We start from the raw sequence: 16,337 nt of genomic DNA on the forward strand, positions 1-16,337 counted from the left end.
ATGACAATAATTCATCCATTTGTTTCTCTTGTCTCTTAGTATTGTGCTGCTCTTTGGGGCATCCTCTCTAAGTACACATCAAGGTGTACTACTACTAGTACTTTTATATGGGCAATACAATAGTTCACCTGCACAATTGAGCACTAATGTTCATAATGTTCACCCAACAGTACCGACGAATTATAGTATACATATTGTTCAACGCCCTCGAAATAATGATGGCAATAAAATGTCTGACAGTTTTTGCACTGCTCAGCACACCTAAAGCCTGCATCAATGAGCGGAAGCTAAAAGCTGCTCACAAGGAATGCTACGTTGGTTTTGCAATACTGATGATTCCTGCAGGCACGGTCATATTTCCATAACACCTAATAAACGCTGAATACATGTCCCAATATGCATTATTCTATAACATACTCTTCCATGTTCATTATTCTATAACATACCCGTCTGTTCATTATTCTATAACAGACTCAAGCAGTACAGCTGTGGGGTGATAGTAGCTCGATATACTGTTAGACAGCCAATACGGGCAAAGACAATTAAGTTACTTATTTTTGTAAAAGAATGTACTTTGATTTAAGATAAACATTTTTCAAAACCTTTCTGTAATGTTTTCCCCCCCCCCATTTTTAAATCCAGCCCTTATTGTAATTGAAATGAGATACACATGTAATTATTAGAGTATTAATAATTCATCGTTAAATATTGTTATATTATTTGATTCGACAGTCAGTAGACTACATACATACGTTGAAATCACTGCTAGGCTACTTCAATACATATGGGCCCAAGTTAGACATTGCTGGACCATGTTGAACGTTAGTTCAATACCTCTGCCCTCTAGTGTACAGTTGAATGAACAAAAAGAATATGCACTATGTATTGTATTAGGCGTTTATTACTTGTGCAAAGGGAGCACTTACTGCACTTCTTTCCACTGTAGGGTTTGAGAGACGACACTGGCCTCCACGTGGTCAGAGTTGGAGAACTTGTTTTTGTTTACGCAAGCTTTCTGATTTTGGAACAAGACACAAGGGTGGTGATGACATGGTTGTTCAAAGCCTCTTCCCCCGGTTGCCCTGCTGCAGTTATTGATTAGCTCAGCCAGTGAACTCTCCTTGTCTCCATTCCTTCTAACAGACGTGTATGATGTAGTTTGAGGACTCTGTGGGTCTGACTCGCAGCACGGGGGCCTCTTAGGGCCAAAGGTAAGATAAACACTCCTGAGAGCTGAAAGTCAGCCACTGACTTTTAGATGACTTTGGATAAAACAAATATGTCCAAACACAAAAACATTGAGGCCTGTGGGATCACACAAGGTTGAAACTTTTAAATTATTATTTTTTTATTCCACTTACATGAAATTACACATTTCCCCCCAAATAACAGTTATGCTTGGGTGTTCTGTATGAAAATTCCAAAGACATGAACAAAGCTAGCCCGCCCGACCACAACCATCCTTACATCTCCACAAACTAATTCTTACCAACATGCAGTTTAGGCAAGTATTGAAAGAAAACAAAGGAGAATAAAAGACAAATCAAAATCTTAAATTTGATAAAGCAGTAACTAGATAAGCACGTGGGATTTTTTTTCTTTTTTTTTTTACTGCGGTGCTCATACAAAGCTTGTGTGCTCTTTTGTTCTTAAATATTTTTTCTATACCTCGTAATCGATACATAGAAATACAAAAGCAGTTCACCCGAAAACAAAACAAAATGAGTAGAAAGTTGAGCAACTGACAGTAAATGGAATGTAACCGTTGTGTTCCAACAAAACCTGCGCTCACCTCCACCGTCTTTACCTCTGCCGCCATTCCTACCGCCAAGCAGACGAACAGTTGCATGAAGAGGATACACACACACACACACACAGTAGGACTGTTTTCTGTCTATAAAAGCTCAACCTGCTGCATGTTCATGAGCTGAGAACTCGCCCTCTCACCCACCACCTCAATAATGCAACAACCCCATTGCTCCCACACACAAAGAAAAGGTCAGCAGACAAGCAACCAAACACACTTTACCTGTCCACATGGACCCTCCCCCCACGCAATTTAAAACTTACCCTCCCTCCCCATCCCCTTTCCCCACAGTTACTACAAAAGGAGGAATAGTAAACCGGCAGGAATGAGATGAGTGTTGAGAGAACTAAATAGAAAAAAAGATGGAGATTTGGACGACAATGATAATAATAAGGTGGTCTCAGTGTTGATGGACATGTTGTAGATGAACCGGGATGATGGCAGGTAGACAGGGACGACTGTGGGGTCAGGCTCATTCTCTGGTCTCCTCCGTATCCTCTGCCTCCACCTGGTTATCAGAGGTCCACAGCTGGGAAAAGAGGACGGGCAGGAGGAAGAGGGTCAAAAAGGAGCAGGTGAAGGAAAACATGACAATGTCCAATAATAACGTATCTTGTAAAAATACCATTGCATTTCATTTGACGAGACAGTTAAGAGCCTTCTGCATAAGCTCCACTCCACACCCTGCTCAGTAGCAAGTCTGGCCTACTAAATAACCGTTACACATTAAGTGGGAGCTACTGGTGCTCATGTTAGAGCGCCCCCTGCAGATGTCAGTACTGCACCCAGCAATCAAATACTGACTGGTGATCGATTGAATTGGAGTGCAGAGCAACGGTGTTCAATGATCTCAGGACTGCTCGTGGCCGAATGTTCCTTCATCCATTAAAAGGACAAATCTGGGACAAATCCCACCAGGCATGACTCCATAAATGTTCTCACTTTGTCCGCTGTTGCCCTGATCCAATGTACTGAACAAAGAACCAACAGTAACATCCAAAAGTGTCACCATTACTTGGAACATAGTTTTTGGAGAGAAATGTTGCTGTAGAATTGAATGGTATTTTTAAAAAATACTTTGATCATCATAAACTGATTTCAATTCACAGAGCAAAGAGAAAGTGAACATTGGAACGGCTCCAAACAAGTGACCAAACTGTAGCCCCCATTTCTTCTGGTCACAGAGGGTGCTAGTGTTTTTAAGGCATACAGACTATTGCAAACATTTACATTCACAGCTGTTTCGATTAGAGCTGCAATATCAATTGATCAAACAGCAGAAAATTAACCAGCAACTATTTACATTATACATGAATCTTTGAGCGATTCATCAAAAACGGCATTAACTTCGGTTTCAGCAGTATCTTCTGGTTCTCTATTTAAGTATCTTCTGGTTTTTAACTGAAAAAAGGCATTCGAAAACAGCACCATGGGTTCTGGGAAGCTGCGATTGTCATTAAAAAACAACATACAAATGAGAAAATGAATTGGTAGAATACAGAGTTGCAGTCCTATAAATTACATTACTCTTATTGGCACAAAATATGTCAGGACCCGAGTTGGTAGAGATTAAAACAAGAATGTAAAATACTTACTGTCAAGTTGTCTCTCAGTAGCTGCATGATTAGTGTACTGTCTTTGTACGAATCTTCACTCAGTGCATCAAGCTCTGAAATGGCCTCATCGAAAGCCTGAAGGATTAAAACACATTTTTAACTGCTGGAAAAGTGATGGTGGTCTTAAACAAGGTGTGTGTGTGTGTGTGTGTGTGTATATATATATATATATATATATATATATATATATATATATATATATATATATATATATATATATATATATATATATCAACTTAGTATTTATAACAGGTTGTAGTGCCGTCTGTATTTAAAAAGCTTTGCAATCCATTTTTACTAACTTGTTACATACATTTGCATCATGACTTTGAGCAGCTTAATATCCTCAAGTGTGAGAAGGGAGTTATGCGTTGTGTGAACTTACGTCTTTAGCCAGCTGGCAGGCCTTGTCAGGCGAGTTGAGGATCTCATAGAAGAAAACTGAGAAATTGAGTGCAAGACCAAGACGGATTGGGTGCGTGGGCTGCATTTGCTCTTTGCTGATATCAAAGGCGGCTTGGTAGGCGTTCTTTGAGTCATCCATGATGGCTGAGAGAGGGCAAAAAGGTGCATAAGGGATGTGGAACATTGAAACTGACGAGTGAAAGACAGCCGTCACCTTATTATTTTAATTAAAACTTTTAAATGGCACCTTCAGACAGTGCAGAAGAAAAAAAAACCAACTATACAATACACTCAGTTGCCGGTTTAGTATGTACACTGATGCAATAGAACAAACAACCCTGAAACTCCTACCTGAAGATTGTTCAGTTTTCACACGCACCCTACTAATTTGTCCTTCCTATTATAATCAATTAAAGTAAGAAAGTTGAGTTTTATAATTAAAAAAAACTTCTAACACTCTGCAGTATTAATCATCAGTTACTGTTACAGTATTGCTGCAGACGGGCCTCTGTGGTATGAACAAAAGCCTCTATTTCTGCTTCTGTGGAGCGTGCCAAGGACACGGCTCGCTGAAAAGTTCTCTTAAGGCCAAAATAAAGTTTATCAGAACATAATGTTAAAAAAAAGCTAAGTTGTACATTCTGACAGTGGCTAACTTTGGTGTTGAGGTTAGATTATGGTCTTCATAGTGATGGAGGAAATATTAAAGCAGATGCAGGAGGTCAAGAAACACCTTGATTTAAGAAATGTTTGAATAATTTGGAAAACACACTGTTTGCCTTCGGCCGAGAACTTGATGAGAATATCATTACCACCGTTTGATCTGCCAAATATAAGACAACTATCAGCAGCCTGTCAGCTTAGGTTAGCCTAGTAACGGATGGGAAACAGCTGGCATGCCTCTGTACAGTAACCATGTTCAGCTACCGGCAGCTATAAAGCTCACACATTGAGGTTCCACAACGTAACCAACAGTCAACTTATTGTATGTCTTCAGACAGGCCGACTTACATTGAGAGATGTCTGAGTTGGACAGTGGCACTGACTGTAGTCACTCTGAGTTTGGATGTACAGTGCCTTGAATTTATATTTGTTTGGTGACTGGCCTTTCTTATGTTTTAGAACCAACATTTAAGAGCCAATGTCTAAAGCTTATCCCAAAACTAAAGTGTATATTTTAGAACATCTTATTTTGACTGGGCTAGGAATTGTAGATATCACATATTTCCAGGAAGCAAAACATGCACACTCGTAATGATAATCAAATAAACTTCACCACCACACACTTAACATAGCGCTTACTTTTCCTCTCTTCTCCTGTAGCCACCTCAGCCAAGTAGCGGTAGTAGTCTCCTTTCATTTTCAAATAGAAGACTTTGCTCTCTGCTTCAACGGCGTTGACAATGAGAAAAGAGTCCAAGAGACCCTGTGGCAAGACAAACAAAACATGTCTTGTTGACTAGAAGGGAACAGAAGACAGATGTTGAATTTGTCTCATCAGATGTTTGACTTTCAGACCCCTCAAATCAGCAGAGTTGAGTTGTATACTTGGGTAAAACTGCTATAAAATATGTACACAATTCATTAACAAACAGGGCAATACACAGATTTCTACAAGGATCATTTGACAATAAAAAAAACATAATTTATCAAGGAACAATAGTGGTCCTTTCAACTCATTCCAATATAACATCATGGCTAACATTCCTCACCAGACCTAAATGAGGGTAGAGCTGGCTACCTCCTTGGGCAGCAAGACTTTGCCTTAGCTACATCACAGACGCTTCAGAGACCACGTGATGGTGGAGAGTGGGAAAGGGTGGAGGATGGTGCATGGTTGAAAGATGGGGGTGGAGAAAGAGAGAGAGCTAGGCTGCTGAACTCCTGATGAGCTTTTGCTGAGGAAGTAGGTCACTCAGAGCCCAGCGTGGCTCATTCCAACACGAGCATGCGGCACTTGACAGCCTCTCCCTATTGCCAATTTAACTGCTAGCTGGCAGGGGAACAGCGTACCTTATTGTCTAACTCTGCTAATGTGCTATAGGACAAACAGGGCTAAACTCTGGTTTTACAGAAACATGAATGAATAAGTGATTCAAAGTGCAGATTTGATATCTTCATGACTTGAACTGTGGATTTTGTAATGTTTGTTTCTCCCCAACGGTCATGACAAAATGTGCCATATAGAGTTATAAGCAGAAAGTGAATTCTCCATGCCATTAAGTCACATGTTGTTAAAGTTTTTTTTTTTTTTTACAGCTTCCAGAGCATCAATTTATCAGTGAATAACAATGTTGTCATCCTGAGAAGAGAATAAAGTCACTGTCCCTTTGTGTTGTAACCAGAGCTTCTCTGCTTTGTTTATGTGGCTGGTATGCGTTTATGTGTCCCACTGGCTCTCCAATAGCTGCAGCCCTGCATGACATTAATATAGTGATTACATTCCCTGGGCTTCCCCCAGGTTAACAGTTAGCTCTGTCAGCATTGTTCGTGCTTTTAGCTGAACCAGCGGCCAGCAGCGGTGCCATCGGCATGTTGAGGGCAGCGCGGAGGCAATCCCTCAATCAGTGATGAATTATGTCTCCTTTAAGAAACTCAGACCTGCTCTTAAATTTACAATGCCTCCTGAGTGGAGACGGCAAAAGTTATGGTCCTAAATAATGCTCACTACAAATAAATAGTTAAATAGAAAGGTGCTGAGCCCTGGGCAGAAAGTGATAATTTAGGTTGCAAGTTGAAAGCTAAGGCGTTAACAATACAATATACGTCTCACCACACAACTCCTCCATATGATATTAACAGCTCAAACACAGGCCAGTACTACTTTTGTAAGATTCTTTTCACTACACATTGCATTCATCACTTATCCCAGGGATAACAGAGCAAACAAGGCTGAGTGCCTGCATTTGTCAAATGCCATTAGACTGATTTGAAGGATCAGGGAAGCCCTCTGGCAACATATTCTTTCTCACACCGAGCCTTTACGAATAATTCTGATATTTTCAACTAGAAGCACTTGTTGCGCTCACAGCAAAAATGTCAAAGTGTTTGGGGAAGCTAAACTCACTCGTTGAAATATTCTGTACAGCCAACCAGCCACACAGCACTATTCCAGCAGAGGAAAGGCCACGGATGTATAATAGGAAAGCCGGTAGAAACGATAATTTAGGACGGGTGTGATTTTTGTGTTCAAGTCCAACTTTCCATTTCAGTCAAAGTGAGCATCAGGGAAGTGTGTGTGCGCACATCAAGCCCCCAGGACGGGCACCCGACTTTGAAGCCAATTTTATATAACAGCCAAGTGGTAAAGATGAAATGTCCTGGGCCGTCCGTCAGGTGATGTGGCCAAAAAATACTTTAGACTTAAATTGGGAAAGAGACTCCACGAATATTTTCTGACTGAGGGGCAGGGTTAACTAAAGTGCGAAAATGCAGAAGAGCCAGATATTCTGATCCAAGAACGCGATAGGAATGAACAGGGAGCTGTCACAGACGCATGCAGGCTCTTTGGTATGTACAGCAACACATCACTGATGGTCGATTACATTGTTTTAGCACAATACAACACATCACTTGAGTGTCTTCGTCTATGTGCTGTCATATAGGTAATCGCAGAGTCATAAGCGCAGCTGTACATAAGTATTGCGACAACTCCACCAAAAAGGTGAACATAGAAAAAGGCCTCAATACATACAACCAGTCGTATATCACTTTAGCACCCAAGCAAAAACCAAGAGTTTGCACAACCAACATGCTGCAATGAAGTGTGTTACGGTGATAAAGTAGGCATGGGCTCGATTTGTCTTCACGCAACTACTTCCATAACTTGGGCAACCAAGTGCAATAACATGAATCGCATGGAGAAGAGACAAACGGTATGAGTTGCTTATAGTGTTTGTTCCTCTACATGACAGCTGGCTTTTCATGCTGCCTGTGATTATGGCATTTCAGAACAAGAATAAACTTGTCTTTAGACGTGTTCGGACAACACCGTGCACAAACTATTTCACTTCAAGTATAGTCCCGCTTTATCCCTGTCCTACACCTCTCCTCCACTGGCCTATTTACTCTCATCCCTCTCTATTTCGGTCACCATAAGGCTGCTCGGCCGAAGTGGAGGTCAGCGAGCTAGAGCGCCATTATAGGATTAGGACACGGTGAGTCACCAGACAGATAATTCACGAGCTGAGAGAAGAAAAGAGAAGCAGAGGTTGGACAGATGCATGGTCTCGAAATACCAGAAAATATTCCCAAACAATGAAACTCATTTTTAACTTGTACCATTGTGGCGCAAAGAGGAGATATGCAGCGCAACACAATAGTTAACCGGTCAACCCAGCCACCTTTTGGATTTTGAAGAGCGTCTTATTTGTGTGGTTGTGGTACTTGGGAGTGGCCAAAAAAAACCTCACGTTTCAGCAATCATTTATAAATATGCCGTTTCCATATTAAATTGGCCGGTAAGAGCAATTGATTTCTTCTCAAATGTTCTTATGACCATATTAAATTGGAAGAAGCCTAGTTTCACTTAACATTAATGTAAAGGGAAATGATATTGTAACACTTGGAAAATGTCCATATTTTAATCACAAAAAAATAAATTAATACATTCCCTCAGGTTTGCTGACATTTTCAATGTAATCTTGTTCAGGATGACCATTTTACTGTCTAGTTTTTGAGAAAGAAGATGATTACACCAAGGACTGTCTCTCGCATGTCAAAACTCTGCTCTTGGTGCCCGCACTAAAAAGGCATGGACGTATGATTAGGCTTGTAGTATTTGAAAAAAACATTAGAAGTAATACAATATTGTTCAATTGGCTACCTCATCTCAACTACTCATTCTGTGGAAAGAAACTTCAACAGTCCAAGTACATAGATTGTAGAATCATTCAACAGCTACAATCAGACTACGACCTGTATTAAAAAATATACACAGAAAAGGCTAAATTGCACTATTGGAACTCAAACCTGCCAACATGTCACCAAAAAAGGAACATTATGAGCGTTGTAAAAAATGAAATGTTATTGTAAAGTATTTACGCAAAATGTTCTGCATTGTGCGAGTTCATGCGGGGTTATACATTTATAACTTCACTCCACCTTAAACTGCTCAGTGCCAATCAAATTGAGGAAGTTTGTGACTTTTCAAAAAGGAACTGCTGATGCAGATGTAATGAGTGAGGACCACTTGAAGCATTACCATAAATCAGGATTAACCCACTTGCCACTTCATGTACTGCTGAAATATTTGGCAAAGAGACTATAAATAATGATTCAAATCAATAAGCTACGTATAAGATGTTCTAAAAACTTAAGTTTAAATACTCTCCCCGCCTGAGGGAAAATCCCATGAAGAGCCAAAGTCATCGCCGTTACGATAACTAAAAGGCGGCACAGTTGAAAAGAATTGCTGCCAGACAGAAATGAAGAACTTGAGGCGTGGCACTTTTGAACAAGGTCTGCTGCGTCTTGTTGACAGAAATGACGCATTCAACAGCACGAGCAGTTGAAGGGAAGTTTGACTGGAGTAAGTCACACGACTATCATCGAGCAGTTCTTCACATAATCTGAATGTCAAAAACCTTGAACAAAACAGAGAAAGACAGCTATGTAGAAAATCTCACCAGCACATCCCGGCAGATCTCCTTCAGCTCTTTCTCAATCATTTCACGGTACTCTTTGGCCATGGTCCTCTTCCTTTCGCCTTCGGCCTTCTGCTCAATACTGGACACCACACGCCACGAAGAGCGGCGGGCACCCACTACATTCTTGTAGGCCACTGACAGCAGGTTGCGCTCCTCGTTCGACAGATCGCTGTTCTCCTCCGTCACGGCCTTCATTGCAGCAGCCATGTCATCATAGCGCTCAGCCTGCTCAGCCAGCTTGGCCTTTTGCACCTGTTCCTTCTGGGGTGCCTCGCTCATGACTGCTCGCTGGACAAAGACAAACAGAAGAAAGGGGGGTAGCTTGTGGTTAATTAAGAGAGTGGTGAGAGTTTTTATTTATTTATTTTGGCTCGTACCCATCTACCAGAAGTTCCTTTTACCAAACGAGCAGAGCGAGAGCAATTAAAAAATAGAATGTGAACAACAACTAATGAGTCTAACCTATTGGCAAAAGACACACCATCTATGTTGGTTAACTGGAGTTTTATGATGCCCATATTTACATAATACACATTGTTTCTTCAAAAAGACATCATATTCTGGGGTTAGAATATAAATAAATACAGGTAAATAATGTAGATGAATTCTGCAAGTAGCCATGGTTTCTTTGCCTCTAAACAAGACAGAGTACACAGTTGTTATTCGTGTGCAGGTGTTTGTTTAACAGGCAACAGAGACAGTGATAACTGTGCTTTTATTAGTAATAACAGTGCACACGTGTGCGGACAAACTCAATCAAATTAGCTTACTGCATCCATTGTTACTTAGCTAAAAATTATGCAATTTCAAAGGAGGTATTTGCAAGAAAATAAAAAAACATGCCTGCAAGCATGGGAAGAGTTGCAATACGAGTATCGCACTGTATTAGTACGATAGTAGTTCTATAACACTGTACAAGTTGTAATGCAAGATAACCGCAGACGTATTTGTAATGCAATGTGTAGACTCAGCACACACAGCACCACCAACACACAAGAATTCGCATTGCTAGGTCAATAGCCTACATCCGTTTGACCCATACAAAATAGCCAGCGGGGTTCCACAAAATCAATCCCATTTTTTCCATTCCAGAGTTCAGTGTGGCTGGCTGCCCAAACAGATTTGTAACACAGTTCTACACTCCACGCTTTGTGGGTTACAAAACGCATTTGTGTTCATTTAAGAAAATCTAAGGTGCCAAGGACCCAAGACATTATTAAAGCTAATGTTTTTAGCTAGTTAACAGGCATATTGTTAGCGTTTCAGCTCTCGAGTGCCTTTTGTGGCTCTGCTTGGTTTGGTTAGTATGACATGTATGCTCGGTCTCGTTACATGGCAGTTAGTGAAGAAAAGTAATTAAAAGAACAGTATTTTAATATTTAGGGGGATGACTAATAATCGTAGTGTTTTTTTAGCTTAGAAAAGCCATTTATATCTGTCATGCAGTCCGCCATCTTTCTACAGCAGCCCAGAACGGACACTGACTCTAGTGAGAGCCATTCGCATTTTACATTATCTGAAGGTATGGATGCGTTCCAAAACCTGGTATTAAAAACCCAATGTTAAATTACCAGTGTATTGAAAAGCCCCGACGTAACTTGTACATTTATTAGTAGTTTTTAAATGTAATCATACTGCAGCGCACATTTGCTCTGCTCTCTGCTGGGCTGAGCTCCTCCAACTAGACACAAAACGTGAGCAGAGAGACCGATGTGGTGAAGTGAATAATATGTGAGATGACAGCAACTACGTTTGTTACTGCGTGTGCAATATAATATTTTGTAATAACCCAATGCTTTATCAATACGTCTGTGAACATGTGAACAAATGTAAAACCGTATACAATCGTCCACCACCCCTGTTTGATGCACGGTGGACCAAAAGCTTTTTTGTAAATACCGTTGCTTCTCAATTAACACAATTTAGTTATATTTCATATATCAACTCTAATCCTGTTCTAAAAGTATTGGTTAAACAATTCTATACAATGTTTTAGTCATGTAGAAAAGCAGAGTATTGATAAGAGTAGCTCCTAGTTGTACGAAAATCCTAAATGTAACTCTCTCCCTGAGGGCCACCGTAGCTCTCCAACGCGCTTGGCGAGGGAGGGGCAAGCAGAGAAGTTTTAATATGGGTGCAATTCGCAACACACCACTAGATGCCACTAAATCTTACACACCGGGCCTTTAAGTATTAGTGTTGTAGAATAACTACCACCGCACCAAAACACAGGAATAAAAAAATCACGTACGTGTTTTACATGTTTGCAAAAGTTATGTGAGATTGTATCCAGCACCGAGGATCTGGTGGTGTTCCCGTTGACATGACGCAACATGACCCGTTGGTGTGTGCACTTAAACAGTGAATAAATACGCTCCAAATGTAGCTCCGTAGTTGCAGTTTGAGCCACGTGTGTATTGTACGACTAACCCACGATAAATTGGAAGCACAACTCGATTTAGTGTTCCTGGTTCGCCTCCACAGCAAACGCAGCTATGCCCCCCCCCCCTCTCTATCGTCCACACACAACCACCACACCCATCCCCGTACCTGCGGCTCACCGAACATGCGAGAACACGGAAGCTAAAGAACAGCATTAAAGCGGGGTACTCCGACTAATGTCGGGATATTTGACCCACAAGAAGCCAGACGCACTTCCAATAACTAACTTTGGTTAAACCGCACGAGCCTTCACGGGAACACAGTTCAGCGAATGGAAAGCCGCCGCTACCACTAGGCCCTCGTGACCCGTTTCCAGCATGGCGTCGACTATTTCCTGAAACGAAGCATTTCAAACCAGGCAGCTTTTAGAATTGGCTCGCGGTAAAAACACGTTTTTTATGTGCCTGGTTTTATCAAAACCTAACAATAGCTAGTTTCGTTGGTTGGTTTTAAAAGCGGTCCACTGGGTTTACCGTCAGCTGACCGTTAGGTGTGACGTGAACCTGGTGGTCGTGCTAACGTTAAGTGACGACCTCCTCGACTGAGCCACATTAACGTAAACGAGAGATGGTGCCTTGCAGTCAGTACATGTGGAGCAGACTAATGCACGAAGTACAACACGCATTTACCGCTAACGTGAAATGCGACAGCAACTATTCCTATTAGTTATTTAAATGCTATACGAACCACAGTCACACCGACCTGATGAGTATAACCTGATTGCTTCAGCTAACAGGGCAGCAGAATACCAACGCTTCAACCTTCGACCTGACCCTCCTTCCACGTCTACTGGTCCATTAGAGAACCAGCCATTAGACAGATCCCTAGCTGAAGCTAAGCTAGCCATTGTTCTTTGGTCTGAATGTCGCCGCTACACGCGTAGCGGAGGCTATGCGCTTCCACCCACACTATATTTACCGATACGTTAGAAGTCTTGACGCTGAACCATGCAGACGTAAAACAACAGTTTTAACAGATTGAACCCCTTTCATACCTGTGTACTGGCAGATAGCAGTGATTTCGGCGTGCCAAGCTACAGCTGATTCTCTCAACCAGTCTGTGTGAATGCAGTCCACGGGGTTTCCCTCCAATCACACCAGTCCAAGGCACGGTCAGAGCAGGGGGTTGGGGCATGACGTCAAACGTTACCGAGGCAACCGAACACGAGGCATTGTGGGAGGTGTAGTTTCCCGTCCCATGATTTTAGATTAGATTAGATTTTACTTTAGTCATCCCCAGGGGGGAATTACTTGAAGCAGCAGCAAAAATGTGTTTACAAATATACAATAGCAATAGCAATGCATATTACAAATTACATTTTACATATTACATTTAAGAATTTAAATAATAATAAATTAAATGAAAATGAAAATGTAAAAAATAAAATAAAAATGAAAGTGCATACAGTGTATCTAAAGAATAAAGTGACAGTGGTGCAAAGTTTATTAATAATCAATTTGCCGATCGATTTTGCCAAAGGTGATTTATTCTAAAGTCTAATAGCAGTGGGCAGGAATGTTCTCCTGTATCAAGAATGTTCTCCTGTATCTGTCCTTGTGACAGTGGAGCTGAAGCAGTCTGATGGAGAACGTGGTCCCCTGTCCCTGCAGTAGGTGGTGGAGAGGGTGGTCCGGGTTATCAAATATGGACAATACTTTCTTCAGTGTCCTCCTCTCCACCACCTGTTCCTGAAAGTTCTGTTTGCAACCAATGATGGAGCCAGCCTTCCTCACCAGTTTAGTGAGTCTGTTGGTGTCTCCGGCTGCAATGCTGCTCACCCAGCAGACTATGGAGAAGTACAGAGCACTGGTCCAACAGACTGGTAGAACATCTCCAACATCTCAGAGCACTGGTCCAACAGACTGGTAGAACATATCCAACATCTCAGAGCATTGGTCCAACAGACTGGAAGAACATCTCCAACATCTCAGAGCACTGGTCCAACAGACTGGTAGAACATCTCCAACATCTCAGAGCATTGGTCCAACAGACTGGAAGAACATCTCCAACATCTCAGAGCACTGGTCCAACAGACTGGTAGAACATCTCCAACATCTCAGAGCATTGGTCCAACAGACTGGAAGAACATCTCCAACATCTCAGAGCACTGGTCCAACAGACTTCTCCAACATCTTGCTGCACACATCAAAGGATCCAAGTTTCCTCAAGAAAAAGAGTCTCATCCTCTTCTTGTACACAGCGTTGATGTTGGCCTTCCATTTCAGTCTGTTGTCGACACCCAGGAACCTGTACTCTCCACCATGTCCACATCCTCCTCCACCATGTCCACATCCTCTCCCAGAACTCTCAGCGGTTGTGGAGCCATCGTCTTCCTCCTGAAGTTTACCACCATCTCTCTGGTTTTGGCCACGTTCAGAAGCAGGTGATTTCCCTGGTCTTCACGAGACAATGTAGTCAATATGAGTACATTTTTGATGTTTTAGTAATACATTGATCCTTCAACATCACACTCGTAATGTAATAAATGTACAACCACATGCATTACAAGGACTTGTGATTAAATCCAATGTGTAATGGTGATGCATCTGAGCACAAATCAATTAGACACTGGTACTGATACTATGTGTACTCTGTCTTACTATAAATACTTTAATCAGAACACACGCAGCACATCGTGGCTAACATCGAATGCCGTCCATAAAGTGGGAAACACAATGAGATATTGTCATTTTCCAAAGTGGGGAAATTCTGTCTGGAATTGCTGAAGATGATGAGGGCGTCACAAACTAGAACACAGGGCACGGTGCTAGAGAGTGTACGTTGCCTAATAGAGAAACTACTATTTCTGCATCCTGGTTGGTGTCCAAGGGGAGAGAGTGAAGCTATTTCTGCCTTGTCACATGTTTTCCCCTTGGGCCAAGATTTCAAGCTTGTAACCTATTTAATGGCTGATCAGATATAGTGTTGGCGGTAGAAAGGCACAGGCTGGTGCAAAAAGGTGTGGTCCAAGAGAGTGGTAGTGCCAAACCAGAGGGATACCAAGTCAAGGAAACAAGTAGTAAGTAAGCTTATACTGGGAAAATACGTGTAACCAGTCAGGTGAGTTCTCATGCAGTCCGTCAGCCACGGCTTGAGGACTGAGCCACATGCGGCTGAAGCTGCAAAATCCCAACCAGCTCCAATTAGTTTCCTCATAACTATCCACTGACACTTAATATCACAATATTATTTTTTGTTAACACGTTTCTTAGACAATTACACTACGCAGATTTAGTGGAACTTTGCGGTTGTTTGCAATTGATTTCAAAAAGGTCATAGTGATGTCATCCAGGTGATCTCAGCTTGGTATCGGACACTATGGGAGATGCTTTTGAGAAAACCAAGCTTTTGTAGAGTGACTCTTCTTGATTCCCTCGCTGGCCGAGGCTCTTCCTGCCCGGTTATTCCGTTTGGGCAAGACGGACAACTCGAGGAAGAGTCCATGGTGGTTCCAAACCGTGCACCTGGGAACACACGGCCACTGCCGAGGACCAGGGCAGACGTCTCGTTCACTCTGCTGAGAGGCTGATTGGCTGCAAACAGTTTCCTTCCAGCTGCAGTGAGGTTCATCAACAAAGCCTGGGACCCCCACGAGCTGACTCTGACTCACAATTTACTTTTCTTATTCAAATACAATTGCCACTTTTATTTTATAATATATACTTGTTCTAAAGTACTGTTATCATTTTGTTCTTTACCATATTCATATTTATTTATCTTAATGTTTATTGTTTTTATTAGATTTGTATTATATGTCTACGTTTATTGTTATGCACCTTTCTCCGAGTCAAATTCCTTGTATGTGCAACGTACTTGGCCAATAAATGATTCTGATAAGATTGATTATAATGGTTTATAAATACAGTACACTTTAGTTAGAACCAGGTGAGGGCTGAATTAGCATTACACTAAAACTCTGTACAGTTTGTGGAAGCCAAACGCCAATCAAACTAACCTAACACATAATTACATTCTTTGTATGTGGAACATTTTCTACATGATTAAAAAAAAACACACACATCTTCATCACAATTCATATAAAAGCAACACTTTTATTAATAGGCTATACATAACATCGTGGGGACAAAGACATTAGTATAACTAAAGTAAAAGCATGGCTCTCAGTTCACAGTGGGATACAGTAGAAAATAGTTATTTTATATAAACTAAATACAAGTTAGCATGCTAAGAAAAGGGAATAAGAACCAAAGCTAACTCAGTGTAAGGCAGACTTGTAAAATGCTTTTGCACCATCGTGGTGGGATAAAGTGAGCATGTACAGATGACATTGAGATGACAAATAATTGAATTTGTGCTGAAGATACAAAAACATAAACTGTAAAAGGCCCACGGTCTTACTGAGAAAGAGGTGGATCTATCACTCCAACCAACTGCGGCAGGCATTGAGCACTTTGGATG

The 16,337-nt window shown here is 41.4% G+C and overlaps 1 protein-coding gene across 1 annotated transcript; it reads right to left on the reverse strand.

Annotated features, from left to right (window-relative positions):
• Positions 1-1,323: 1,323 nt before the first annotated feature.
• On the reverse strand, positions 1,324-13,045 carry LOC117728179 (14-3-3 protein zeta-like). The gene is made up of 6 exons (XM_034528954.1): positions 12,913-13,045; positions 9,456-9,764; positions 5,131-5,254; positions 3,809-3,972; positions 3,403-3,498; positions 1,324-2,336 (listed from the first exon to the last, which is right to left on the reverse strand). Exons 2-6 carry the CDS (start codon positions 9,753-9,755, stop codon positions 2,280-2,282), a joined length of 741 nt encoding a protein of 246 aa, XP_034384845.1. The 5' UTR covers positions 9,756-9,764; positions 12,913-13,045; the 3' UTR covers positions 1,324-2,279.
• Positions 13,046-16,337: the final 3,292 nt, after the last annotated feature.

Source organism: Cyclopterus lumpus, chromosome 25, assembly GCF_009769545.1.
Source record: "Cyclopterus lumpus isolate fCycLum1 chromosome 25, fCycLum1.pri, whole genome shotgun sequence".
In the NCBI taxonomy this organism is placed as follows: domain Eukaryota; kingdom Metazoa; phylum Chordata; class Actinopteri; order Perciformes; family Cyclopteridae; genus Cyclopterus; species Cyclopterus lumpus.